Here is a 26,536-nt window from a genome sequence, read left to right as displayed (position 1 = left end):
AGACAATGAAAATATTACAGTATTTTAAAGAGGGTGTAAAACAACATGGTCAGAAAAACTACATTGGGTGAAAGTTCTGTTTATTTCATAAACAGTCTGTGAGGTTGTTCAGGCTTCCTCTAAAGTATGCTGTCCTGCCTATGGCCAAAACCGAAACACAAACCTAGCTGGAATCATATACTAAGCGAATAAATGTCTGTGTTCCTACAGCAATAACACACAACTAAAATTAGATGAAGAAAATGTGTCTGGATAACTGGTCAGCACAGCATATCAAAAAATTTCAGCTCTGGCTCTTGATTTTAAAACAAAAGACTGAAAAGCAGTTCCTTTAAGTTTTGTGGTACTAACTGCTGCCATAAATTCTGTCTCTAAAAGTTCTGTTAATTTTCTCAGTAGAAATTATAACTACGTCATTGTGTGCCTTGCTGTAAAGAGACTCTGCTGAAAACATGTCACGTGGAACTGAATTTATTAATTCCCATCTGGGGTGTTTACTTCTGAGTCCAGTCCAGAGTCCAACTGACTACAGTAGCTGATTCAAATCTGTCATGTTGCCAAATGCAATGACTAAGAAGGTATTTTATGACATGAAGCAGATTACTAAATAGTTATGTTGTGTGTATGTACAGCTGTGAATTTGGGTACAGCCAGAAAAAGCTTAATACCTCCCTGGGTGGATTCTAATACAGTTGAAATAGGTGTACATGTGGCCAGAAATTTTCTAAGTGCAATCAAAGACTGATGTATCTTTTAGGTTGAATGAAAAGAAAGTACTAGAACTATAGCAATATTTTAAAACTGCCGATCACATTTACTGTCGTGTTTTACCCTCCTCCCTTTTCCTTTTACTTTAATATCTGAAGATAGGGTTTATGTTCTAGTTACCCCTTCACAGCAAAACCCACGATAAACTCAGACTTCATGGCACAGTCCCAATAGCACAAGACTTTGTACAAGACTGTCATATCTTATTCATCAGTTTCTCCCAGACATTATTTGCTACATTACTGCCAGTCTTATCTGAGTATCTGAGCTCTTCAAGTGAGCTTGTAGGTCTCCTGTTCACTTAACTCCCTTTGAATGTTACACTGAGCTGCATGAGGATCACAGGAAATATTTTGCCTGTAGCTATGTATTGCTCTTACTCATCTCTCAGTAAGGCACTTGGACCTAACATAGTTCTGGCGTAACATCATTGAGGTTACACGGAGAACCAATTTAGCTCGGGTTACTTTGAAAGAAATCATATGGAGGAACTTGGTTCTCCTGTCTGGACATACTTTTATTATTACTTTTAACTAAGTCCTGAACATTCATTGAAGAAGGGGACACCAGCTATTCTGTAAGAAATATTTGTAATCTTTCATTTTATATTGATGTTTTCATTACTGTTCAGTATATGTTTCAAAGAGAGCAGTTCCTTCTCGTCAGTTCTACAGTACCCTGCAGAAGTCAGCGCAAATTCAAACAGCAATAAATTTAGAATTTACTCAACCCCCTGAACAGCTGCCCTGCCGTCTCCTGCCTTTTCAGCCTGCATGCTGTGGTCCTCTCTGTGAATGTGTAATTGAACAGAACAGTCCTCTAGATGTCAGCAAACTCAAGGCCTTAAAATTAAGTTAGCATTTGGCACACTGTCCATACAAATAAATACCACTGACGTTCATGCATTAGCTTCTTTCCTCCCAACAGTTAGTCAGACTGAAAAGTGCTTCTCCCTGTAAGCACAGAGGGAAAGGAAGTTAACCTCATGTGGCAGTTAGTCTTTTTGGCAGCAGTTAGCCTGCTTCTGATCTTGTTGTATTTCACCTTTCACAAACTATTCCAACTGTAAAATGAAGACTGATTCTTCTTTTTACTTCATGTTGCTTTTAGGGCAGTGGCTGTTATGTATGGATATGTATTCAGCTGATATTATGATTAAATTAAGTCCAGGACAGGCTTCCTCTGCTCTCTCCACCCTACAGTCAAGGCATTATGTCTTATTTTAGGAGCTGACATCCGCACTGCCAGAATCAAAGATGCGGGGCTTATTTTGGCAGACACACTCCGGAAATTCCTATTTGATCTGAATGTTGATGATGGCTTAGCTGCAATTGGTTATTCCAAAGCAGACATCCCTGCATTAGTCAAAGGCACTCTGCCTCAGGTAAGACAGAGAGCAAAACAGTTTTTCTTGTCAAATAAAATAGAACAGATTTGGGCAAAAGCAGAAGTGCTTCTTTTCAAGCAAGTTTTATTTCTATTCCTACATGAAAACTATTTAAATTGAGAAAATTATAGATAGTCAACTGTATTTTGTTTCACTCCACAGTTTAGGTTTTTCTTTTCAGTGGTATGGAGTGCATGCTGCAGTTTTCACATGGATTCAGAAAAAAAGGGCTAAGTGTTTGGCTAAGGAGGTTTTTTTAATGTTACAGTTTTTAAAAAGAGGATGTTTTTCATAGGCCTTTGATCTTTGTAGTAGATACTGTTTTTTCATAACTACCTCTCTTAATTATGTATGCAGGTGGTCTATAGATAAAGCCTTAATACTGAGTGCTATCTGGTAAGAATGACCAAACTCACTTTGCATTAAACTTTCCATATTGAGAAGTTGCATTTTTCTTCGCAGATGGCTTTTTTGTTCCATTGACCCCCATCAGAATTTGAAATAAGGTCCCCTGGGATGATATAGATTAAACTTGTAATACCCTTTATTGTTTCAGTGCTTACAAAGACACTGCAAAGAGCAACACACCACTCTTAAAGCAAAATCCGGTGTCTTCCTTATAAAAAGACAGTTTTATTCAAATGCTATGGACCTAGTATTTGTTTTCCACCAAGTTGCAAGTGAAATATATACCATGGAGAAAGTGAAAATTTTGTAGGCCGAAAGATATTCACTTTTTACAGGAGATTCTGTATAGTTCTTCTCATTCATTAATCTCAGAGCAACTCAGAGCAGTTACATTAACAGCAAATATTAATGTTCCTGTTTTATACCTGAGAAAGTGACACAAAGGTGCAACTCTTTAGGATCACACACAACAGAGTAGTGGCAAAGCCAGGAAGAAAACTAAGGTCTTTGAGCACCCATCAAGCAGGTTATGCATGTACATTGTTATGGGGCATTTGGAGGGGTTTTTTTGATAAACATGTTTCTTTAAAACAATCACTGAATGTAAGTTTTGCATAGCTGGGGGAGGGTTCTTCACCAAAAGATGTTGAAGGGTTTTTCTGTCATCTTATGGCATCGGTGATTAATTGTACTGTGTAAAATGAGATGACCTAATAATTTCTCAACCCTTATTTTTTCATATCAGATGTAACATGATGAAAACGTATCAGTGTTCCATAATAGTCTGTTAATAACCACAGGGTTAATCCATACAGTTTATATTTTTGTATCATTTCTTTACCTTTCATCTTGCAGTAAGTTTGCTTTGTAATATAACAATGGCCCGTTCACATCAGCAAAGCAGTGTGGTGCAGTGGTGATAGCACTAAGAAGTTTGCAAAGTATATTCCATGCTCTGAAGTGCAGACTGCAGGGAAAAAAGTAATCTGACTGTTGGGATTTGGGGTGGGAGCTCTCTTGGGACAGACATCTATGCTTGAAGTTAAAAGAGAGTTTTATTTTCCTTCCTAAGTGAGTCTATTGAAATTGATCTTATTTACAGACAGCAGTGATTCTAGCAAAGAAGATGCTGTCTCATGGTTCAAGGTGGCTGGCCCTGTGGTGGTGTTTGAGAGGAGATGGGGGCACTGAAAATGAGAGATGGTGGAAGGGCTGTTCTCTGTCACCCACCCCCTGCAGATGTCCCGGAGGCAGCTACAATGGGGCTGAGCCAGAATGATGAGTCCGGAGCTGCTCGGTTTGGCATGAGACCAGAATGCACTGAGTCAGACTGAGGGAGCCTGGGCCTTGCTGTCTGGGCACCAGCAAATATCAGCAGCCTTGTGCAGAGGTGGTGCTGGTGCCTCTGTGTCGAGGCATACGGGAGGAGCATCCATTTGCAGCCTTCTGTCGATAGAGCTGGGAAATGCTCCAGTCTGTCAGGCTGTCAGGCTGGCTGTCTCCTGTCACCCAGTGTGATTTTACAGATAACCCTGGACATCTCAGTGCGCAGAGCTGCAAAACTGGCTTTGGCCCAGAGTGTCTTAATATAAGCCTGATGAATTTATGAATACTTGAGCACTGTGTTATTATATTACGCATATTATGAGTCTGAAAAAGCAACACACTTTTGCCCTAGTGCTATTTGAATTTTCCATTTGGTTTCAAAACTGCATGGAAGAATCTTAGTCTTCTCTTTGCCTGGATCTCTTTGTGTAGCAGCACTGGTCAGGGATGGGGGAAGAGGTACCATTTGATTGCTACTTATGCACCAGTAGAGCTTGTTCTGTAGGTAAAATTATGCACGCAGAGCTGCACTTTTCAGACTCCTCACAAGCCATGCTAACCATGATTATGAACTGTGAATACCTCACAGCTGGCTTCCTCACCGTGCTAGACCACTTTTTCACGTTGATTTTGCAGTGTGGTGGCCTCGCTTGCTGTATAACCACATCCAGCATGCCCACAAATCGCATCCCGCAGGCTGGGGGGAAGTGCAGCGGCTGCAGCCTTGTGCTGCAGCGTCACCCTGGGCAGTGGGGTGTGCTCTGCTCCCAAGGGGCTCCACTGAGCCTCCCGCCCAGGCAGGGCACTGGGGGAGTCCCTTCCTCTGCATCCCACCCTGTGCCTGAGGCAAGGACCTTGGCAAATGATACCCACTGTCTGACATGTGAAAAAAGGGGCGAAACTTTAAAGCTGGAGGGCAGCATCTTCCACAAGGGAGATGTTGGAACAGGTTGCAGCAGAAGAAACTCTCTCTTGCCAAAACACACCTCATCTAAAGATAATGTGTTCCTAGTGTAGGCCTGGACTTTGCAGACATTTCTAACTCTCCCCAGTATTTTAATAAATGTTAAAATCATTGGTTGTTGAAAACATGAAAGTTCTAGTCATAACCAGTATGAGTACACTGATGTTAGGCCCTTTCAGCTGAATGTTTCTGCAGTAACTGGGTACCTACACTAACACAGCTCCTCATCCTCAGTAGCACGGGGCTTTTCCAAATTGCAGCCCTACCTTTGTGGTTATTTTGTCAAGCAGAGCAATGAAGCACATACCTGAGTTTCATTTCAGTCAGTGGGGCTTTAGCACCTGAAAATTCTGTTGAATCAGTGTCCAAATGAAGACTGACCACAACTACTTTGTGTTCTGACTCAGAGGTGTGGGGCTGTTTATTAAGCAGTTTCATACTGTCCCTTGCTGTGTTTCTTTTTCAGAGTCTAACTTACAAGTGCTGTTTATTCTCCCCATTTACAGCAGCTCCTGGGCCTTGAGAGATGTTGTATTTTGAAAGTCTTGGTCCCTAAAACTCTAACTCCTAGTTCAATGCTGGCAAATGAATTTTAAAATGGACTATATTCCCAGGATAATGTCCTCTAGTGTACTGACATCTGCGATGGAGAAGGCCCAGGTTTGCAGTGCTTGACTCTGCAACTGAACAGCATTCTGATCTTGCTTCTGTGTATTTAATTCTAGGAAATTTTAGCTAATATGGTCTTGAAGTACTGTACAGTTGATGATGCTTCAGCCTTAATTACTTGATTACTTCTTTGCAAAACCTTGTTATTCTCTGTGAAGGATGTTAGTATAGAGACACATAGTTCAGCTACTGTTTGATTAATTTTATTGGTATCCATGTATAATCCAGTTTTTCTTTCATCTTGCAGGAGAGAGTGACCAAACTATCACCACGTCCCCAAACAGAAGAAGACTTATCTGCTCTCTTTGAGGCTTCCATGAAACTTTATTAGCTTAAACATTTTGTTCTGGAAAGTGTGGTCTATTCTAACACAGAGGGAGTTCTCATAGATATGGGACTGAACTTGTTTAGAGCATGGAAGAATTTGGGTACCTTTGACTTCTGTTCCATTGTACACTGCCAAAAAGTCACGTAATTCATCTTTAACTAAACAGTGCTTTGAAGTGAGGACTTGACTGTGGTTTCTTGCTTGCTGAGTAGTCAGTGGTATTGACTTGCATAAAAGTTGGAGCAGATTTCTTGCATTACTGAAGGCTTTTTTGTGCTTTAGAGGTGGTCAAAGGTGGAAAAAGGTTTTAAGGGATATTTCAAACCATTTTGCAAATTATGCTTCTATTTAAATTATCCATTATTTTGTTTTAAAAAGTCATGCTAGTGAAGAAATAATGAAGGTCATAGTTAGGGAGGGGAAGTTCCCTGCAGAAAATGTTAGCTTACTGTATTCTGTTCTGCTTTATCATCTTTTTACCATCTGGCTTTGCTAAGAAGGCTGTTGAACTGGGGCACTTTTTCATTGTTTGGTTAAGAAAAATGTACACACTTCTTAGCTGTTTGGAAAAGGCTGCTTGAAAATTTGCTTTGGGTTAAAATTCTGACATATTTTGTCATATATTTATCTTTCCTCTTATAATCTCTAGAATTGTCATGTATTTATCTTTCCTTTTATGGTTGATATGAGGTGTTCATCAGAGGAGCAAAACTGGAGTAAAGCATCATCACATACTCAACAGGAACCATATAACAGCAAGACAGCATCCATCAGGATCATTCTGTCTCTCTGGAGGCAACATCTCCCTTTTCCTGTTGTGTTCTGTGGAAGGAAGCACTCAACTGTATCTCTCTTTGCTGTGAATCAATTGCTTCTGCTGAGCTCCTGCAGGTGCTGTCCCTCAGAGTGCAGTCACCAGCTTGAGGAAGTGGCTGTGTGCTGTGGTTCAATATTAAAAAGTGGTGGTGAAGCATTTGGCTGCACAATGCCCCACGGGGAGCAGTGATTAAGTGTGGGAATGAGCGTGCACCTTCTGAGCAGTCAACCAGCTGGTTGACTGTCAACTGAGAAAGGGAAGTGGGGAAGGGAGAGAGGAAACTAAAATTTTAATACTGTTTTCCTGCATTTAAAAAGTTCACGTGGTTGTGTACACAGTTTGTTTAAATCGGATTCTGCTTCATGTTGGACTCTGTCAGCATCTGATTCATGCAGCTACCACAGCACAAGACAAATGAGAGAAGAACCCTGTGATTTCTGGTGTGCATATTTCTTTCTGCTGGGGAGGGAGCACTTTTCAGTCATGCTGTTGAAGTAGAAAGCTCTATGCTTACACCTTTGCATTTGTGTATTTGCCTGATCAAACTAGTGCTGTCCTAGAATCTGAGGACAGAGTGTACTGGATATTGATACTGAATCTGTTTCAGTGCTGTAAAAATAGGTGGATGGATACTCGTTGAAGACTGGTTATTTTTAGCATCAGAATGGGTTTGGTGGCCATAAGACTGCACTGCCACTGTGTGGTACACATGTGATTTCCAAGGTCCTTCTGAACCTTTCCCTCTGCTGAAATTGCCCACAAATATCTCTATCATGAAGCCTGATGTTGTAATAGCAAGGGATTCGCTTTATTATATTGTGCAAAGCTGCCATGTTTGGAAAAAAACCTTTTTGTCAAAACCTTTTATCAAACCCAGTTGTTCACAGTCAGTCTGGATGAGGCTCTGAACAACTCGATCTAGTGGAAGGTGTCCTTGCCCGTTGCAGGGAGGGTAGAACTAGCCAGCTGGTTGACTGTCAACTGAGAAAGGGAAGTGGGGAAGGGAGAGAGGAAACTAAAATTTTAATACTGTTTTCCTGCATTTAAAAAGTTCACGTGGTTGTGTACACAGTTTGTTTAAATCGGATTCTGCTTCATGTTGGACTCTGTCAGCATCTGATTCATGCAGCTACCACAGCACAAGACAAATGAGAGAAGAACCCTGTGATTTCTGGTGTGCATATTTCTTTCTGCTGGGGAGGGAGCACTTTTCAGTCATGCTGTTGAAGTAGAAAGCTCTATGCTTACACCTTTGCATTTGTGTATTTGCCTGATCAAACTAGTGCTGTCCTAGAATCTGAGGACAGAGTGTACTGGATATTGATACTGAATCTGTTTCAGTGCTGTAAAAATAGGTGGATGGATACTCGTTGAAGACTGGTTATTTTTAGCATCAGAATGGGTTTGGTGGCCATAAGACTGCACTGCCACTGTGTGGTACACATGTGATTTCCAAGGTCCTTCTGAACCTTTCCCTCTGCTGAAATTGCCCACAAATATCTCTATCATGAAGCCTGATGTTGTAATAGCAAGGGATTCGCTTTATTATATTGTGCAAAGCTGCCATGTTTGGAAAAAAACCTTTTTGTCAAAACCTTTTATCAAACCCAGTTGTTCACAGTCAGTCTGGATGAGGCTCTGAACAACTCGATCTAGTGGAAGGTGTCCTTGCCCGTTGCAGGGAGGGTAGAACTAGATGATCTTTAAGGTCCCTTCCAGCCCAAACCATCCTATGGTTCTATATAAACTTTTGGCCTGTTTTGTCTTTCCACTTCTGTCTTTATCCAGTCTGTAGTAGCAGTACAGATTCAAGAAGAGACAATGTTTTTGTCCAGGAGCCTAATTCATGGCAGTCATGCTGTGTTGGGGGGAATATACTTTCTGGGGAACTGAGCAGCATGTGATTTCATCACTGCAGCAAAGTACTTTGATGGGCTAGTTAGGGAGGTAGGATAACTTCTTCCAGCACACTTTTTATCTGCCTTTTATGCCAGTATGGCAGTTATTGGCAGGCTGCATTTTCAACTGCCAGAACCTCACACTTAACTTCCTGTACCTGGTAACCTGCAGCTCCTGATTGTTTTTAAAATACCCCCTTTGATGCCCATATTTTGCAGATGAGACAAAGGGGGTTATGTAATACCTAACCTAACCTAAGCAGATGGTGCTGTAAGAAGGGCCATTTCTGTTTTCCACACCTCTTTGGCAGCATCAAGGTCTTCAACTGGCTTAAATTTGTTGTGAAATCTCTCTCAAGAGACATCAGCTACATGTAAAAATCTCTCTCACGGACATCAGTCTCCACTGCCAATTATTAGTTACGTGTAGAGATTTTCTGAGGAAGAACCAAGGGAGCTCAAGTTGCCCCAGAATGCTGTCTTTCAAATAGTGACAGGGTGCCACACCCTGGCTCCTGGGCAGTGGTTGTTTTATTCCCAGATACGTAGGATTTTTCACATATTATTTTACTCAATTAGTCTGTACTGGTATTTCTGTGGGGAGCTGGGGTAACACTGTAATTGTGTGTGCCCAGTGGTGATTGGGCATGTGTGTGAAATCTGGGAGGCTTGTTCTTGTGGCCCCTGTTACTGCTCTGTTACTCAAACCCTCTGTGATAGTAACCCCTCTGTTACTTTAGATGATGCTGAAATGCAAATAACAAAAATAAACCTAAGCTTGTTTGAAAGTGTTTGAGAGCAGCATTTAACTCTGTATTCTCTGAAGTCTGCACAGGTAAACACAACCTAAAACCTGGCCCATGTGATTACTCACTCAATCCATCTACATTGCTTAGATTAGCTTTGGGGAGCAAGTATGAGGAAGTGCATATGAAGTGCTGGTGAAAATAGTTTACCAGCAGGTATAGTTTTATTTGGAGTACCAAATGGAAAACCCACTCACTTCACAAGGTAGAGCCTGCAGGATTGCTGCTTGGGATTTATAGATCTGTGACCAGCTGGTACATTAGTTTGTCCATCCCCTAATTTCCCTTGCCTTTTCCCATACCGGTGCTGATTTTCTCAGCAGTTAAAAAGAGAATGAAGCAAAAAACAGTGTAACTAACATGCCTAAATCTTAAAAAACTCTCACCATCATCCTGTGTGAATAAACTTGGAAGAAACTACAGGTAAGTTAGTGTGTATGCTCATTTCTGTTGCACTGTCTTGTGCCATGGCTGTCATCTTCTATCTTGTGGTTGGCTTTGCATCTCCCTGAGACCTGAAAAAATGGATGAAAAAGAGCAATGGTTAAGGGACACAGCCAAGCTCTGTCTAGACCCTTTCCATAACCCCTGAGTAAATCTGCTTAAGCATCACTGTGCTCCAGGACACGTGCAGTGTGCCTTGGATTCAACAGCTCCATCCGAACAAATCCATCACTGCATTGAGCGTGTCTGTGCAGAGGGGACAAGGGCATCCTGATGAAACGCAGCAGAAAGCCTAAAGGAAGGGTCTCCATTTTTCCTCAGACCATCCCTGCGTGCTTCCTAAATAAAAATGAACTTAATTTAAATCCAAGCACCAGCTAGAGAATGCAGAAAGTGATGCCACCATTTTCCTGATATCTCCAGCAGCCATAACTCACACAGCATTGTGCAAGCTGCTTGTCTCTGCTGCAGTGTCATCCCTGAGCGGTGAGAAGAGGGTCTTCCATACCTTCCCACCCCTGCTAATCCTGCCTCAAGATCTGATTTAATCTTTGACATAACACCCAGACACCTATAGAAGAAGAGGTTCCTCTGAGCAGTGGTATGACAAGACTGTCAGTGACTGAATTTGCAGAGGTCTCAGCTCTCTTTGCACATGCATATTCTTCAACCTTTCTGTTTACCTGCAGTGTACATGTGAGGAATCGCACAGGGTCAGTTTATCATAAAATGTTTAGTGCATAATTTTTAGATGTAGTGGTCCATGAGAATAAGCAGAAGCTTCTACGGTTTGCTCTGAATTTCTCAATGAAAGTGAGACCAAAAAAAAAGCCCCACACCTGGGTTATCATTAAGAAGGCTACAGTTCCCTTAGATGCAAAATTTTTGAATGCAATTTTATACTTTGCCAGTTCTAGTCTTCCATTAACCCACTGAAATGCCATTCAGATTCCTTTTTTCTCCATAGTACTGAAAAAACTACCACAAGTGAGTTGGTAGAAAATGTCCAAACAAAAAATAAGAGGGAGAACCATTTGACACAGCTCAATGGAATGTTAATCAGGTCCTTAAGTTAACCACTTTCCTAGTAATAAGAGAGGGGGATGAAAAAAATACTTTCAGTCTTTGATTTCTATTGAAAAATTACATGTACCCCATTTTCAGAGAACTCTTAAGTGCAACAAATGGCAGCAGATATTTTCCTTATTTCTCTGAACATGAGAATTAAAAGGGAAAATTAATTTACATCCATGTGGTGGCATAGTGAAGTGAAAGCAGAGGAAATGTGACTTGTATCTTTTGGAGATAATTCACATGTTGATTCGTGTCACCCTGTAGAGCCACACAGCTTGGTTCCTCAGCCACAAACACTGGCAGTACACACCCCCAAAGTCAGCTGAGCAGCAAAGGAATATTGGTAGTGCCAACACTGTAGTCTGAGCTCCCATTAAATGTTTAATTTAATCGAGTATTACTTCATCATGAAATACATATCTCATAGCCCAAACTGGTTTATTGATGGGGAACTTTTCCTCTGACTTGCAGTGACTTTGACCTACTTTAACAGTGTACTTGTGCTTTTTCTGGGGTACTCTGAGTGTTTGACCATACAGCCTTAAATTAGCAAGTTGACATTGAAATGCTGATTTACACCTGCAGTCAAATGGATAACACATGTTAAAGACTGATTGTCAGCAGCTCCAATACATTATCGCTTCATTCTCTGGCATTGTTGCTTGCCTTTATGGGATTTAAGGACAACATTGTGTGGCATTGTTGTTATAGTTATGGACACAGCTGTGGGGGGCTGACACTGTGTATGGTCTTTGTCATTTATCTAAAAGCTGACCTCACTTTCAAAAAATGACTCTGAAAGTTTGGATGTTTAACTGTTGCTGTATATTTTAAGACAGCATTGGGAATAAAAAAGCTTTTTTGCTGGCATAAAAAAACCAAAACAGTTAACATTGAATAACTTGCTCTTCTGACCTTTTCACCTTAAGAAAGATTAATGGTGGTTTAGATCAGAACTTCCCCCCTGATCAGGGTCTGAATGCTTCAGGGATTCAGACAGACAAAGCAAGTAATTTCACCTCTGGGTCACCAGCACAGACCTATGGTGTCTCACTAGTGACCGCTAGATGATTGCTCGGCAGTTTATGTGCAACAGTTGGTGGTCATAATCCATTTTCCAATGGACAGGTCCCTGCCTCATGAAAGCTGTCACCAGGTGCTTATCCAAGCAGCGAAAAATGGGAATTAACATGAACAGCCTGAATTACATTTGCCTTGCACTACTAAAATCTCAGAGCCCCTGTAACGCCTGTTGCAGTGGATCAGTCCCTCTCCAGGAAGGATTGAAGCCGTGCCAGTGCTGTGCTGTGAGCAGTGGCATTTTGGTGTTCCCTTCTGGAGGGCTGCAGCCTCTGCTGCTTCTGCCTCTGGAGCACACAGGTCTCATTCAGGCACAGTCACAGTGGCACCACTTGCATTTAGGACATCCTCGAATGTCACGTCCCACAGCTTTCATGTAACCATCTCCCAAGTTTAGTTCTTGGTGTGGTCAAGCTGGAGTACTTCATACCTACTGTACTTGTATTTTAAATGGAAGACCTAAAGTTAGGACTCATCAGTTGGTAAAACTGAGCACAGAGCTGGTGGGCAGGTTTTGATAGTAGGGTAACTGTGCCTTCTCATGTCAGAAATTATAATGTCACCAACCGTAAAGCCCAATTTGGGGGCCTGCCCAACAGAGCTGAGCTAAAAACACCAATGTGCCAGACAAAGGCAGCACAGGATTGGCTGATGGGCACTAAAGGTCTGAGCATGTCCTTCACCAGGGACATCAGCATGCACACAGCAAGCCAGGCATTGGGAAAACCTGGTGTGTGTGCAGACATATGAGTACAGTTGTTCACAGCTGAGGTGTTGAGCCTGAGTATATAACATGGTTACACATTACAGAGAAAAAAGTTGGAGTGCTAGGATCTAGGAATCTAGGAGTTGAGAGGATACAGAAACATCAGACTTCAGGGGGACATCTAAGATGAGAATACGATTTAAAAAAATATTTTAAAAGACCTGAAGGATGAGGATTCTAGACTTGTGTTTTGTTATTAAGGAGAATGTGCCATGTCCATAGCAACGCCCACAAAAACTCCTTCCTGTTCTCTTTTGGGTTTTTTTTTCTCCCAGGGTTAGCTCTGTATGGTACTTTCCTAGTAGTGGACAGAGCAACTGAACAGATTGCAAGTAGAACCGAATTAATAAAGGCAAATGCTTAAGTGTAAAGGCTAATAGGACAGAGGAAAAGGACAAGTAAAGATCATCAGTTCTACAAAAATCAGAGATCTCGGGGGCTGCTGCGTGACTTGAAAAGTACTGACCTCTATGTAGCTTATAAGCTTGAAAATCCTCTCTTATGTATTTACAGCATTAATTCCTCTTGTTATCTGAGGTGATCTACTTTAATCAGATTCCTACAAACAAGTCAAATGCTTACAGCAGAAGATCTTTGACACCCCTACTGGCAGCGTCAGTGGAGAGGACAAAGACTGAACCAGCAGGAAGATCAGATAAATTGCCTCATCTCAGCAAAAACTGGTTTAGGATAGTTGACATCAGAGTGTCCCTGCTCCAGACTCTTGCCTGTGTGCTTCATGGTCATTTGACATACTGGTTGCACAAAAGATACCTCAAAATAATCACATTTCAAAGACACAGCAATTCTGAAGCCTCCTCTGTCACAGTGCCATCTCCTGTGCTACCTTGCTTCTTCACACAGGCTGCATAACTTAAGTCTGGATCAAAAGGGGACTCCTAAATTTGGTCCTGCTTTTGTGCCTTTAGTGCACCTTCTACTTCCTAAGTTTCTAGTCCCGTGGCCTCTGAGTCCAAATAATGATGGTCATTGTTTTAAATTTAATCTCATTTTTACACAGAGTTTAGCCCAGAGGAGGCAGTGCCATCTGATACCCTCCAAAGACCTTTCATCCCCATGGAGCACATGTGTTGCATGTGGCAAAAGGAGCTTGATGGCTGTGTGAGGACACACTAGAGACATGTAAGGTGACAGCTCAGGTTGCCTTATTCTTTAGACTTATCCATGGGAGAAATCCTAAATATTTTGTGCCTGGTTACCCGAGAGTAGGTTTTACTGCATATGGTGTGAGTATGCAGTTGCAGTTGAAGCAAGAGGGTTACCACTGCCTAAATCCAGGAACCACAGGACAAGATTTGATTAATGTTCTTGTTTTCCCAAAACCAGTTATGTTTATAGCAGGAGAGAATAGTCCAAATAATCTTAAAATGTTTTAAAGGAAAAAATTGGGAGTGAAAGAACCCTATCCAAAAATCGTTGTGCTTTATCAGGGGAATAAAGACGTCACTGTCAATCAGCTTAAAATTAATAAATCAAGGACAAATGTAGTTAAAGATCAGCATCTTAATAAACTATTGTTGTCACAGCTCAGTTTGGACATATCGCTCCTTTGTTGACATTTTTAATGCTTTCTGTGGATTACCAGTGCATGACCAGTATACGAAAGCTTGTTAAGCCTCCACGTGCTCAACCTGGCCTTAGCTTTAATACTGGCTTAGTGCAATCCCTGCTGTTGGCACAACCTCTGCAGGCCTGGAACCTTGTGGTGCTGGGCATTGTGTTTCTACCTAATCATCATATGGACTTACTCAAGTGTGTTTTACAAGCTTAGGGCAAATTTGTGAATGCCCAATTATCTATATGTAACTTCTGTAAGAGAAGCCAACCGGGGGTTTTGTGGTTGGGGTTTTTTTGTTTGTTTTTTTTTTTCCTTTTTTTCAGAATTCTGCAATATCTTTCTATAACTTTCCAGGTCTGGCTGGTATTTCCTTTCCTGGTTAGCAGAGAAGCCTGTGCACTCATCTTTTCAAACTGCACAGCTCTTGAATCTCTCTCTCCTGGTTCCCTGTAGAGAATTTAAAGCTCAAAATGTTTTTTGAATGCCTCAATCTTATTCCCATTCAGGAAAAATCTGTTGCAGCAGCTTCTAGACAGATGCAAATTCACATGTTACTTTTGAAAATTCTTCACTTGTTCACAGACCTTTAAGCTGTGCGGTGGTACTTCAATTTTGAACTAATTTTGCTGTCTGCTACAAGTGTGAGGTGGAGTTACTAATAGTGTATCTGTCTCTCTATTCCTTTCATTCAGAGAAAAATAACAGATTATGTATGAGGAACTGACTTTATCGTTTGCTTTTATGGTTGGTTTTCAGTTATTTGTGGTTGTAATTCTGTGGCCCTAAACTGAAACAAAGCAATTTTCCTTCCACAAAAATTGCTGCTGGCATTGCATCATGCAGAAGTGGTTTAGGGTAGATGCCTGCAGTATGCATGTGCAGTTTTATCCCATCTTATTTTTAAATGGTTATCTGCACATCCCTCTGGTACCCAATCCTATTCCAAAAATACATGGGGTTTATCCTTATCATATTGCCCAGCTAACAGCAAGAAATAGGCTCAAGTGGCTCAGTACAGATTAGATTTGCCTCTTATGCAACAAGGTACAAGAGCCAGGGAGAAGCCAGAGACGTGCCTTGGGAAGAGCACTGTCTTCTGTGGGCCAGGGAATCCCTTGGCAATACCCCTTGCACATGTTGAGTACCAGGTTGCTTCCCACCAACTTCACTGGAAGAATACTGCATTGAAAAGGGATTCATTTGTTCACAGAGGCCAGGAAAAATAAGGTCTAGAGGTTTCTGATACTTATCTTAACTCAAAGTTTTAATTACAGTTTTTATAACCATGTTTTATTTTTTTTCATTTGATTCCTTTCAAGTTTACCAGCTCTGGCATACTTGGTAAACAGGACAAGCATCTACACTAGTTTCTTCCAAATATGTCCTAACAGATTCAGGCTTTGGAAAAAGCACCCTTGCCACCTCCTCAGAGACATTTCACCAGTTTATGGGATTTTCTGCCATTTTTACCAGGTTTGATGCGACTTCTGCTGGTTTTTTTTTTCCTTTCAGCCTCAGCAAACATTTCTTCTCTCCACCTTTCCCTCCTTCCTACCCAAATTTCCAAATATCTTCCCTGTCCCAGACCTGCAGATAAGGTTAGATGGGTGTTTAGTCAGACAGCAGGTGTCTGTTCTCATGCCCTGAGTTCTCCTCCTCCTTCTCAGTTGTCCCTGTTCACATTTGGTAACCTTGTTCTGGCACCAGGAAATGTTTCAATCCTTCACTATCAACACCGAGAGTGGGTATTTGGTAAACTGCTGTATCACAGCCCCCAGGGAGGAATTTGGATTCTGCGTGTTCACTTGGGAGTCTCCGGTCAAAGACATGCCCCGGTGCAAAAACTTCTTAGGGTCTTCTCATGGCTACAGTGGCACTGTGGGAATAAAGTTAATAGCTTATTCTTCACCTTAGCAGAGAAGGAAAGGTTTGAGCCTGGTTTCTAGACATTTTATCTAGTTTGGGGAACAAAGAAATTATTCACAGAGTCAAAAACTGTTTGGTTTTCTGCTCCTACCACAGACTGGAATAGGGAGCTGGAGGGAAATACCATGTGAGGCTGTCTGATGTGGCTCTGCAAGTTCCTAGGTTGAATATTGTGGAGTATTATGTCTGTCCTCCTGAGCCCTGTTTTTCTGTCTGAAAGTGATGTCAGTGCCTTTCATCAGCTCTCTGTGCAGTGATTTGTCCCCAGAGCATCCTGTGCCTTGTAAAGGTGTGTACCTGCCTTGTAATGCAGTGAATGCCAGGTGGTAACCAGCTCTAGAGTCTCACTTCAGTTTCCACATCCCACCAACCCTCAAAGGATGAAGCACCCAATACTTGTTCTAATGTTAAAACCCCATCTATGATTTGAAAATATCTGTAGGTCATACCTAGAATTAGGAAAACAATGACTTAGGTCCAGAAGTGCCCCTCTTCTCATAGAACTCTGAATATCTGAAGCTGAAATAAAGGAGGGGTTAGATTTGTTATAGCTTTTTTTTTTTTTTTAATCGACTATTCAGTGTTGGTCTTCATTATTTTTTTTTATCCTTTTGAAAGCTTTTAAAGCCTCCTGCATAACCGCCTCTGCCCCATTCAGGGCTGAATGGACGGTGCGCTGATCTTTTTCTCGGTGGGTAATGGATTTGGGTTGATTGCTTGACACAGGGACAATAGGGGGGTAAACAATTGCCTTCGCACCCGTGCAGCTCCCCATCTGTTGAGTGCGTGCGCCTTCAGAGGCAGCCGGGCAGGGACAGATGAATGCGCCAGCCGAGCCTGATGTTAATGACATCAGTCATACAAGCAGAACATGTGGCGCAATAAATCAAAAACTAATTGAACTTTTGGTTGATTATATTGCCGTCCCACTGCCTGCTTCAAGCACGGCGCGGCTTCCTGGGACAATGCCGCCAGCCCCGCAAAGGCTTTGCTGCCCCTGGACAGCAGGAGCCTGCCCTGGGAGGTGACAAGTGACAACAGCTTCTCTTCGCTCACTGCTTTCTTGAAACAGCGATACCTTCCACTCAACCAAAATGCTTCCAGGCTCAGGATGGCTATTTGACCAATATTTATTATTTCAAATAAGAAACGTTCATCAATATGACAGTGACAGCCCATGTTCACTGGCACTTTCCATCTGGGACTGTTGGTGGCAGACCTCTATAGAAGAGGACAGCACACGTGTTAATTAATTGTTTTTGTGTTAATTAGACAGACACGTGGTAGTAATGAAGGCTATTCATTAGACTGATATAATTTAATATCATTATTCACACTTGAAAGTGCTCCAACTACATCAGTTGCTGGAGCCTGCAAGCCAAAATTCTCTGTCTTGGGTGTCCATGGCAGCATTAAGTCACCAGAAGTTGAGGGGGATGATATTCATAGAGGTGGAAAGGAACAATTTCTGATGGGAGTATTAAGAAATGAAAAGCTTTGGCAAGAAACCCCTTTATTGAAGTGCATAAATATGGGATTAGGCCCCAGAGCCATCTAGTCAGGAACCCATCTATGACTGAGACACCTTCCCTCCCTTTGCAACCACAGAAGTGTAGGGGGCATGGAGACCTATGCACATCTGCCTTTTGTAGACATCTGCTTTTGAAATTTTACTTTGAAATGCCCAGGATTCCAGTATTTGTTTATGAAATGAAAAGGTAAAGCACAAAATGCTTTTCTTAATACACCTAGAATCATCTCCTCATTATATATAGGGACCAAATTTTTATGGTAAATGTTTTAAAGTACACATTTAACTGAACTTATTTCAAAAATCCTTGCAGTACTTCTGTAAACATTTGTTTGCCTATAGATTAGACTTTAATTATTAGCTCTCTATTGCAGAGGTTTCTTCACACTGGTAAAAGGAAATGTAAAATAAAATGCTCCTATCTGAGTAGAGGCTTAAGTAACAGCTAAATTAAATCTTTGTGTTAATATTATTCATCGAAAGGCAGATGGGAGCAGAAAATGTTGCAATGAAGAATATGGAATGAGATGAGATCACAGCATCAGTCTGTCCTTTGTAGATCTGGACAATGATCACAGAGCCAGATTGGATTAGTGAAACCTATTTACCAGAAGTTCAGAGCGGTTGCATGAAGCTGAAAGGCAGTCAGTAGGGAGAGGTGGAAAATGCACCAGATTTACAGCTGCAGCGATGAAAATTTAGAAGTTTTCACCACTGTGATTTCATCCAAATGTGAGTACATCAAAATCTAACAACTGCTACGGTGCTGTCTTTTAGAGGGATGGGATGATTAGCAACGGGGAAACGTTTGAAGTGAGCAGCTCATCTGTTCTGCCGTGCTGTGCTCTGCCTGCAGCCCAGCACTCACTGCTGCTTTCTCGAGCTAATCCATGCAGGTGCTTCAGTATTATGGGTCTGTAAAATCTTTGCTCTGGCAAAATTGGGAGATCTGGAATCGGTGTTGCTGTACCTATGAGGTAACTGCTAAAGTGACAGCTTGCAACTGTGTGGCTTTTCTGTGTAATAGAAAAGAGAATTAAGTTCTGCAAGCAGTTAGAAGTGGGTGAAGTGCATGAATGTTGAATTTAAGTCTGCTGGCTCAATAAGTGGAACATTTCCAAAGCCATGCCCTGGAAATGAATGCATGATTAACATTAATTGCTTCTAATGAAGAGTAAGAACCGGACAAAGCCCAGCCTGCATTTGATTGAACAAATTAGTTTAAACTCAATGGCTGCATATTTCAGCAACAAGAAAGCAGGGAAAAGCAGGGAAAACAAATTGTGGGGCCAAATCAGATCCTTACTTGCAAGCTGCGAGCATGAGCTCTCAGCTGCTTAATTTTGGAATATAAGTGGAAATGACAGAGTGAACCATTACTGTAATTGTATTTGTTGCCCGAAAGCCGGGCTGTACGTACAAACATCCCTTTACAGGCAAATCCACCTACATTCTCTTCCTTCTCCAACTCTCTGCAGAAATTCGTGTTTGCAGGGACATCCTCGCAGCTCCACTGTTTGCATTGCTGCCATTGTATTCCCATGCAAGTGGGTCACTTCTGGCTACCTCTGTGATTCACCCTTCTTTCAATGCCTATTCAAGTAATTGCATGTTTGCTGGTGCTGCGACTTCCCTTTCATGCCTTGCCTTCCTTCAGCCCTGTAAGCCTTTTGCCATCGTTCTGGCAGATGACAGGCGATGAGGGACTGTGAATCATCTGTACTCTGAAAGTAGGTAAATTTATTACTCTTAGGCACATTTATGTGTTGTTCGTTTTGCAACAGCCTGGGTAGCAGCTATAACAGCACAACAGCACTTGCTTCTGGTAGAAATCTCTAAAAACTGTACTCCTCACACTGTGTGGTAAAATACCTAAAGTACCAGAGAGACAAATAGATAATTCCTTGCATCACTAAACTTTCCTGCACTTGAGTGTTTTGCTTATGAGTAACTAGTTTAGTCCTCACACAGTGAAATTCCAGAAGTAAAGGTGATGGAAGCTGCTTCATAAACAACTTACAGCATATTCCTAGGTTCAAAAAACCCCAAACCACCTTCATTATGTTTGTCTGGCTTTCATCCTACACTCACCATGGTTTAAAATATAAAATGTGTCCTGCAGGAGAAGACAGTAAGGATCCCTGAGGATACCACACCGTGCAGAACAGACCATAATCGTACTGACAGCTTAGCACACTCTGGGCAGGCAAATAACTTACTTGTGATGAGTTCAGTGTGGAAGTGCCCTGTGCTGCAATGGGCTGCCCCAGGGGCCCTCCCATGTTCCTGTCCAGTTCCATTACAGCCACAGCACAGGCCATAATTTCCTCTCTGGTGGGGTCCTAATGCTCGGTACTTAGATCCTCACTGGGGTGTGGAGGGGTGGCTGCTAGACACACACAGGCTCTCTAGGAAGAGTGACCTTGGTCTCGCTGCCAGCTCTGCTTGTAGCAGAGCCCTGGAAAGCCCAGTCACTTGTTATTCCTGCCATCTGAGGAGAGGAGTTTGGCTGCGGTAACAAGCAGCCTTGGATGACCTCCAGCTGCTTCCACAGCTCCAAAACTCTGCAAACAGTAATACATAGCAGCGATAAGCACTGCGAGTCCTGGAGTTAAATGTATGCCAACAACGTCAAGGAAAGCTCACCTGGGGAGTAGGAGTCACCCATCATCCTATAACAAACCTTCCTGGCTCTTCAAAGCCTTTGGATTATACACAGAGCCTGAATAGGAAACCCCCATTCACGTGCCTTGCCCCCAGGGTCAGCCTTTAGAAACGGAGTTAATTCTCCACATTTGGCAGCTTTTTGCAAGCCTGTTTCTGTCACTGGCAGCTAAATCCTGCAGCTCCAGTAGCCTGAACACAAGGCAGGGTAAGAAATGATGAGAGGGAGAGCTGGGAGTATCACAGTCTTTCAGGCCAGTTTCAAGTCTAACTCAAACAACAAGAGTTTAAAGAGCCTTCACTTAGTCCAGTAAAACTGTCACCCAAAACCAATTGCTTCAGTCCAGACAAAAACTTGGCTTATGGACCTGGCATCCTGTGTGTCTATTGGCTAGTTGTTCTATGATTTTGGTGTCTTCATGGATCTAAGAAATAAAATTGAGAAACAGACTTTAAGCAAAATGTCCCAAGCTAAAGAACTGAATGGGTCAGTTTGAGGATTGAAAAATAAACTTTAGGCTTAGTGCAAAGGTTGTGCTTTGGACATCATGCAGTAAAAGTGAAATAATGTCATGAGGGAGTTTGAGCTTATTGATAAAGCCTATAACTAGATAAAAATCATAATAGTCTCCAAGTTAATGTATACACTACTCATTTCCTACTGAAATATTGGCAGGTGGAAGGCCAGATCAAAACTGAGAAAGGAGAAAGAGTGGTCCTCCTGGAAGCCTATGGGAGAGGTGCAGAAACTGGGGATAGGCTGTTGCCCTCTGTCCACAGATGTCTGTATTGTAGCTAGACCATAGCTAGACCATAGCTAGAGCATGGTCTCTGAGACGACATCAAAGAAAACTTTCTTTTGGATTGTTTCAGCTGGAATCTTCCTTAAACCCTTTCTTGTTCCCCCTCTCTCCACCATGCCTCCAGTGTGCTCTTACAGAGGACTTTTAGAGGCACTTGTCCACCTCCACAGCATCCTGACCATGTTCCTGTTCTTCTTTTTGCAGCATGTAGTCCTGCCCGAAGACGAGGCAAAGCTACGCAGCACATCCTGACAAAGAGTGTAAGAAAAATCTCCTTTCCTCTCCCTATTTTTTTTAATTTTAGTTGGCTATGCTTACCCTTAAAAGTGCTGTGGGTAAATAGGAAGCAGATCCTTCAGGGTAAAGAAGTGCATCAGTGTCTGATTCAAGGAGTGGGCTGCAAAACAGAAAGGCGAGTTTTTGTAAAGCTGCAGTTTATTTACAGAAGCGCTTTGAAACAAAAAAAATTACAGTCTTGCCATGAAGAGCCAGTCAAAATGAACATAGTGGCTTATCAACACTGGCCATCTGAGGGAATCACAGACTTAATTCTTATCCATAGAGCCTTCACAATAATTCCAGAGAGACATGCAGGAATGAAAAGTAAACAAATCATATCAGTACACATGTTAATCAAGCAGCCAGTATCCTAGGGAATTCGGGAGAAAAACACTGTAATTTCGACCCTAAAGGTTGGCACTGAGCCATCCAGGGAGGAATTTTGTCCCCTGATCCCAGCAGTGCTTGCCTGCCCTTGCCTCAGCCCCAGTGCAGAGGGCACAGAGGAAGCTTTACCCACTCCCTGCAGGCGAGGCACCCCCAGATTCAAATAACCGAACATTTTTCATGCTCTGAGTAAATGTCTTGCAAGTTCGGGTGCTTTCACACATGGGTGTGAGGTTTCTTGCCTTCAGAGACAGTTTTCCCTCCTTAAATCTACTTGACCCATTCACAACCGCTTCTACAATCCTTTTAGCTGATTTGCAGGAATAACAGTCTCTTCTGCATATCAAAGTACTTCTTACAAGTTTGGGACTCTTCTACCAAAGCATTTCTTCTCACCACAGACCTGTCTCCTCTCTAGCACTTTGTTGAAGTATTTTGCTCCACGGTCTTTCCTTTTTCCATGCCCTTTCCTACTTCCCAGCTCCATCCTCATTTTTAGAGAGCCTTTTCTTTGTATTGCTGATTCCCTGATGTCCCCACAGAACTGTAAGTCCTCATTACCACACTTATCTGTGCACTGGAAAAAAAACTCACCACACTCACTCCCATCCCCTCTTTTGGTTATTAAAGCACATCACAGGATCCCAGTACATCACAGGACACCTGAAGTGGTCCCCAGGAAGAGTCAGTAACACGTCTGTCATTTTTTTGGGGTAGAAACTATGCATGTGTGTATTTTCCCAAATTGTGACGGTCTTGGTTTTATTGGTTTTGTCCCACAGCTCAGGCGGAGATTTCAAAATTACTCTTCATTCCAAATGAGGATGAGTCAGACTGCTGGAGTGTTACTCAAAATAAGACATTTTGAGATATCCCACTTTTATTTGTTAAACCTTTGGTGTATTTTGTTTTCCATGTAATATAAAAACAGCAGAAATTGACCAAACCAAAAGTGAACTATTCTGACTTGATGAAACAGAATGCTTAGATAATTCACCTCTTTTTTTTTTTTTTTTTGACAAAATTTCTCATAGAACTATTCAGCTGAAAATTTTCAGCTGGCTTTCATCAAAATCAAGGGCAATTCTATGTCTGTTATCATGTTTCAAATCTCAGTAGATAGTTGTTTCTACTAAATGGAAGCATCTAATATTTAATTTGGATTGGATCAGCTGCTGTGGCAGCACTGTACTCGTAAAGGCCTAAGAAAATAAGATAAGAAAGTCCCTGTTTTGTTGCTGTATTTTAAGAGGATTGGGGTTTTTTTCCTTTGGGGTTTTCCTGACCCCAATTAAGGATGTCGTTTGATTGGCTCTTAGTCATGATGCAGGCAGCATCGCATTAGCAGTGGGAGCACCAAGCCTGAGGAATGGTCTGCAGCTCCAGCTACAAAAACAAGGATGGCTCTCAAACCAAAGTGACTGGCACAGTCACCTCTTAGACATTCCTCTTCTTCAGTGGGATGCAGCTGCTTACAGCTCACAAGTAAGCATTGAAATAAATTGCACATACTGGAATAGACGTGCCTGTGAGGAAGTTGTGATTGCCAATTTCTAGACCCACAGAAAAGTCTCAGAATGATTATTTATTTTTCACTTTTACATCTGCACCTGCAGTCAGAGCTGTAAAAATGCCTCAGCTGACATACAGTCTTCTGCTCTGGTGATTGCAGTGGATGCACAACTTTAATCCTCAGCAAGGACAAAAATAGCAACTAACGTGGACATCTGCCAGACTTTTTTTTTTTGCAGCAGAAATACTCAAGCAGTGTAGCATTAAGCGATTTAACATTCAAATTACTGACTGTGGGGGGTAACTTCCATCACATACAAGAACCCATCCCAAAAGCATGATAATGACTGCAGGAGGGTGACAGAAAGGCGGAAACACCTTTTATTTTAGCTGAGCATTTCACCAATATGTATATTTGCAGTTCCTATTGCCCTATTAAAAATTATTTCCAATGATAGTAGATCCTTCCCTTCTCTTCCCTTCTTCTTCTAGCCCCAAAATCCCTTGGGTAGAACTGTCTGGACACCAGTACCTGGCTACTTTGCAAGAAAGTAGAAAATATCCCTATGCATGCTAGAGCTGCCAAATTAAAAATTAGCTCAGCATTAGGCCATCAAGAAGAACTTAACTCTACAAATCTGGATTTTTCTCCGCTAACACGCATTTTGTTGTCCAGACTCTAACTTTCAAAGTTTTATCCAAAGCCAGATATTTCATTGTCACCTTTTCTGGATGGTTGTTGGTTGGCAGTGGATTTTAAGTCCTGGATCAGGATGGTTGGAACAGGCTCTCTGCAACCATCCTGTGTCCTCCGTGCCCCTTCCCTCTTAACACAGCTAATTCCAACAGTAGGCATGCCAGGCCTCAGTGCTCTCGTGCATGGCAAAGAGAGTTTGCTGAGCTCCGGTTTCAGAGTCGGTGTCCTGCAAACAAACTGGGCCAGTCAAAGGATTTACAGGTTCTAAAAACAGTAGGTTTTTAGAGAGCAGTTTGCTAATTCCGCATAGTTCGGCTGACTCTGTCATTTGCACAGATTTAAATCTCCTGGTATGTCTAGAAAAGAAAAGTGACTCCCAGTTGATCCTTCTGCCTTACCCTAGGTACCCTAGAGAAATGTCAGCTCCATTTTAGATCAAAACCAAGCTACAGCAGGTTTAGTTTCCTGACCTAGATAAGTCTTTACATATTACAGTAATGGGTGAGGTAGCCAAAGTCACTGTGAAATCTTGAATTAGGAGATAAGGAACTCCCAAGTGTGCTACAACGAAATGCGGCAAAGATGTTCACTGAAGATATGTTATTGTCATGGGTTATTGTCATTCTTTTAAATTTTGTGCCTGCTTTGCTTTCTCCTAATTCTTATCTCACATAAGGTAAATAAGTAAGTAATGAGTATTTTGGACCTAACCACTACAGTTATAGAGACTGCACTGTTGTCTCCAGCTGTAATGGAAAATGAAACTGTAACTTATTTATACAGATTCTACTGCTTGAAGGCATTTTGGCATTACTGACATCATATGTAACAAGGAATCTCAAAAACATAGACAATGTGCCTAAATAATTCTTGCTATCAATCAAAATAAAAATCCTACTTCTTTTCCCCAAGCCATATTTCATTCTGTGCAACATGTAGGCAGAATGTTAAGTTTCAAGTCCGTGGTGGTTTACACTGATCAAAAAAGCCACTTTCAGGGTTAGAGGTGACTGCAGCCAGCATGCTACTTACCAAAAATGCTCTTTCCATGACAATGCAAAATAAGTGACCTCAGGTGTCTCAGCAGCAGAGGTTTGATGACATTTTCTGTCACACACCAGCTAAGTGTGTCCAAGAGCACTGGGCATTTTTCCAGAGATGGTGGGAAAAGATGAGCTTTGTGACGTTCCTTGAAAGCTGGAAGAGCTCGGTTCACACGAGGCAGACTCCAAGGACTGTCATTAGAGACCCTTGCCAGCCACAGTCTCATCATATTAGTACTGAAGACAGGTGTCTCCACTGGTGTCACTGTGGTGAAGGGGGTGATGCCCTGGTAAGCAGCTTGCAAGGTTTGTGTGGTCAGGGCATGTGTGGACACAAGAGCCTGCAGCCTACAAGGAGCTGCTGCAGAAGGATGGGGAGGTGCTGGACCTGGTCCAGGGGCAGCTGGAGGGAGCCAATGCCAACAGCTTAAGCAGCAACAGGAGGCGTCTCACAACCAGCATCACCCTCGTTTCAGAAACATTGGAGCAGTGCTGGGGCTTGGCTCTTTTGGCAGCTCCAGATTTGTGATCAGTAGAGCTGGGAGCCAGCTGCAGCCTCCTATGGCATCTGTTTGTCTTCAAGGACACCAGTAGTCCCTTTAACTTTAACTTAACACTGAGCATGTCTTTAGGTAGTTTACAGCACACAGAGTGTGTTAGGCTGTGTGTCAAAATCCACAGAAATAGGAGAAAAGTCCTGTTCAGCCTTGGATTAGGCTTTGGTTGCCTTACCTGCCTTTTCCAGAAGTATTTTTGCCTGTTGTTGGGCAGTTTCTGCTCCTCATCCTACTAGTCAGTAGGATTGAGGTAGTATAGCCTTCTCTAGACTCCTGAGGGTACATGGAGACAAAAGAGTTAAAAGTGGTCAGGTTGGGATTTTTCTTCTTTCCTGTTTTGGAAAACATGGGTTTTCATGTGGTTTTATGTCTGTGTAAAAAATCACCTACACAGAATATTGCAGATTAATGGCAAACTGAATTAAAACTTAATTAGAGGAAATGGACAATTTGGCGTGAGGGGACATACTTGAATAGGGTCTTGTTTTTATCTTGAGTGTGTGTTAGAAGGCAGAGCAATAGATAGAATTAAGGCTTTTTCTATGCCAGTAGTGGGCCGGTCAGTTGTTGGTCTCAGTCTTGAGACAAAATAACTATATTTATATCTAAAACATGTAGACAGCAACTACCACTCATCAGTTAGATGCAAGTAACTGCTTTTCTCATGATCTTCCAACACAAGTAAGTCTAATAGGAAATACTCTGAATAGTTGCCATCTGTCTTGTTTCCTTGCTGGTTTGGATCTTCACCCTGTTTAAGTGGTTCTCTGTATGACAGCAGCAAGTCTTTAAGGAAGGGTGGAAAAACACCAACAAAGTATGA

General features: G+C 42.0%; 2 protein-coding genes across 6 annotated transcripts in view; both read left to right on the top strand.

The window, feature by feature from the left end:
• The window catches only part of ADHFE1 (alcohol dehydrogenase, iron containing 1), an 18,168-nt gene extending 11,067 nt beyond the window's left edge, over positions 1 to 7,101 (top strand). For all 4 annotated transcript variants that reach the window (XM_017731118.1, XM_017731131.1, XM_017731136.1 and 1 more), the window contains 2 exons: positions 1,995 to 2,152; positions 5,770 to 7,101. In XM_017731118.1, the coding sequence (XP_017586607.1) occupies positions 1,995 to 2,152; positions 5,770 to 5,853 (242 nt within the window). In that variant the 3' untranslated portion in view covers positions 5,854 to 7,101. The remainder of the gene's footprint in view (positions 1 to 1,994; positions 2,153 to 5,769) is intronic.
• An 11,239-nt stretch (positions 7,102 to 18,340) lies between these two features.
• CUNH8orf46 (chromosome unknown C8orf46 homolog) overlaps positions 18,341 to 26,536 on the top strand; it is a 17,328-nt gene continuing 9,132 nt past the window's right edge. The window contains exons 1-2 of one of the 2 annotated variants that reach the window (XM_008632099.2): positions 18,341 to 18,503; positions 21,443 to 21,498. In XM_008632099.2, coding sequence (XP_008630321.1) covers positions 18,437 to 18,503; positions 21,443 to 21,498 — 123 coding nt within the window. In that variant the 5' untranslated portion in view covers positions 18,341 to 18,436. The remainder of the gene's footprint in view (positions 18,504 to 21,442; positions 21,499 to 26,536) is intronic. The other variant, XM_017731106.1, reaches the window with a different exon arrangement.

Source organism: Corvus brachyrhynchos, unplaced genomic scaffold (genome assembly GCF_000691975.1).
Source record: "Corvus brachyrhynchos isolate BGI_N302 unplaced genomic scaffold, ASM69197v1 scaffold961, whole genome shotgun sequence".
In the NCBI taxonomy this organism is placed as follows: Eukaryota; Metazoa; Chordata; class Aves; order Passeriformes; family Corvidae; genus Corvus; species Corvus brachyrhynchos.
The sequence above is the reverse complement of the archived record's forward strand: the minus strand, read 5'-3'. Positions and strand labels throughout refer to the sequence as shown.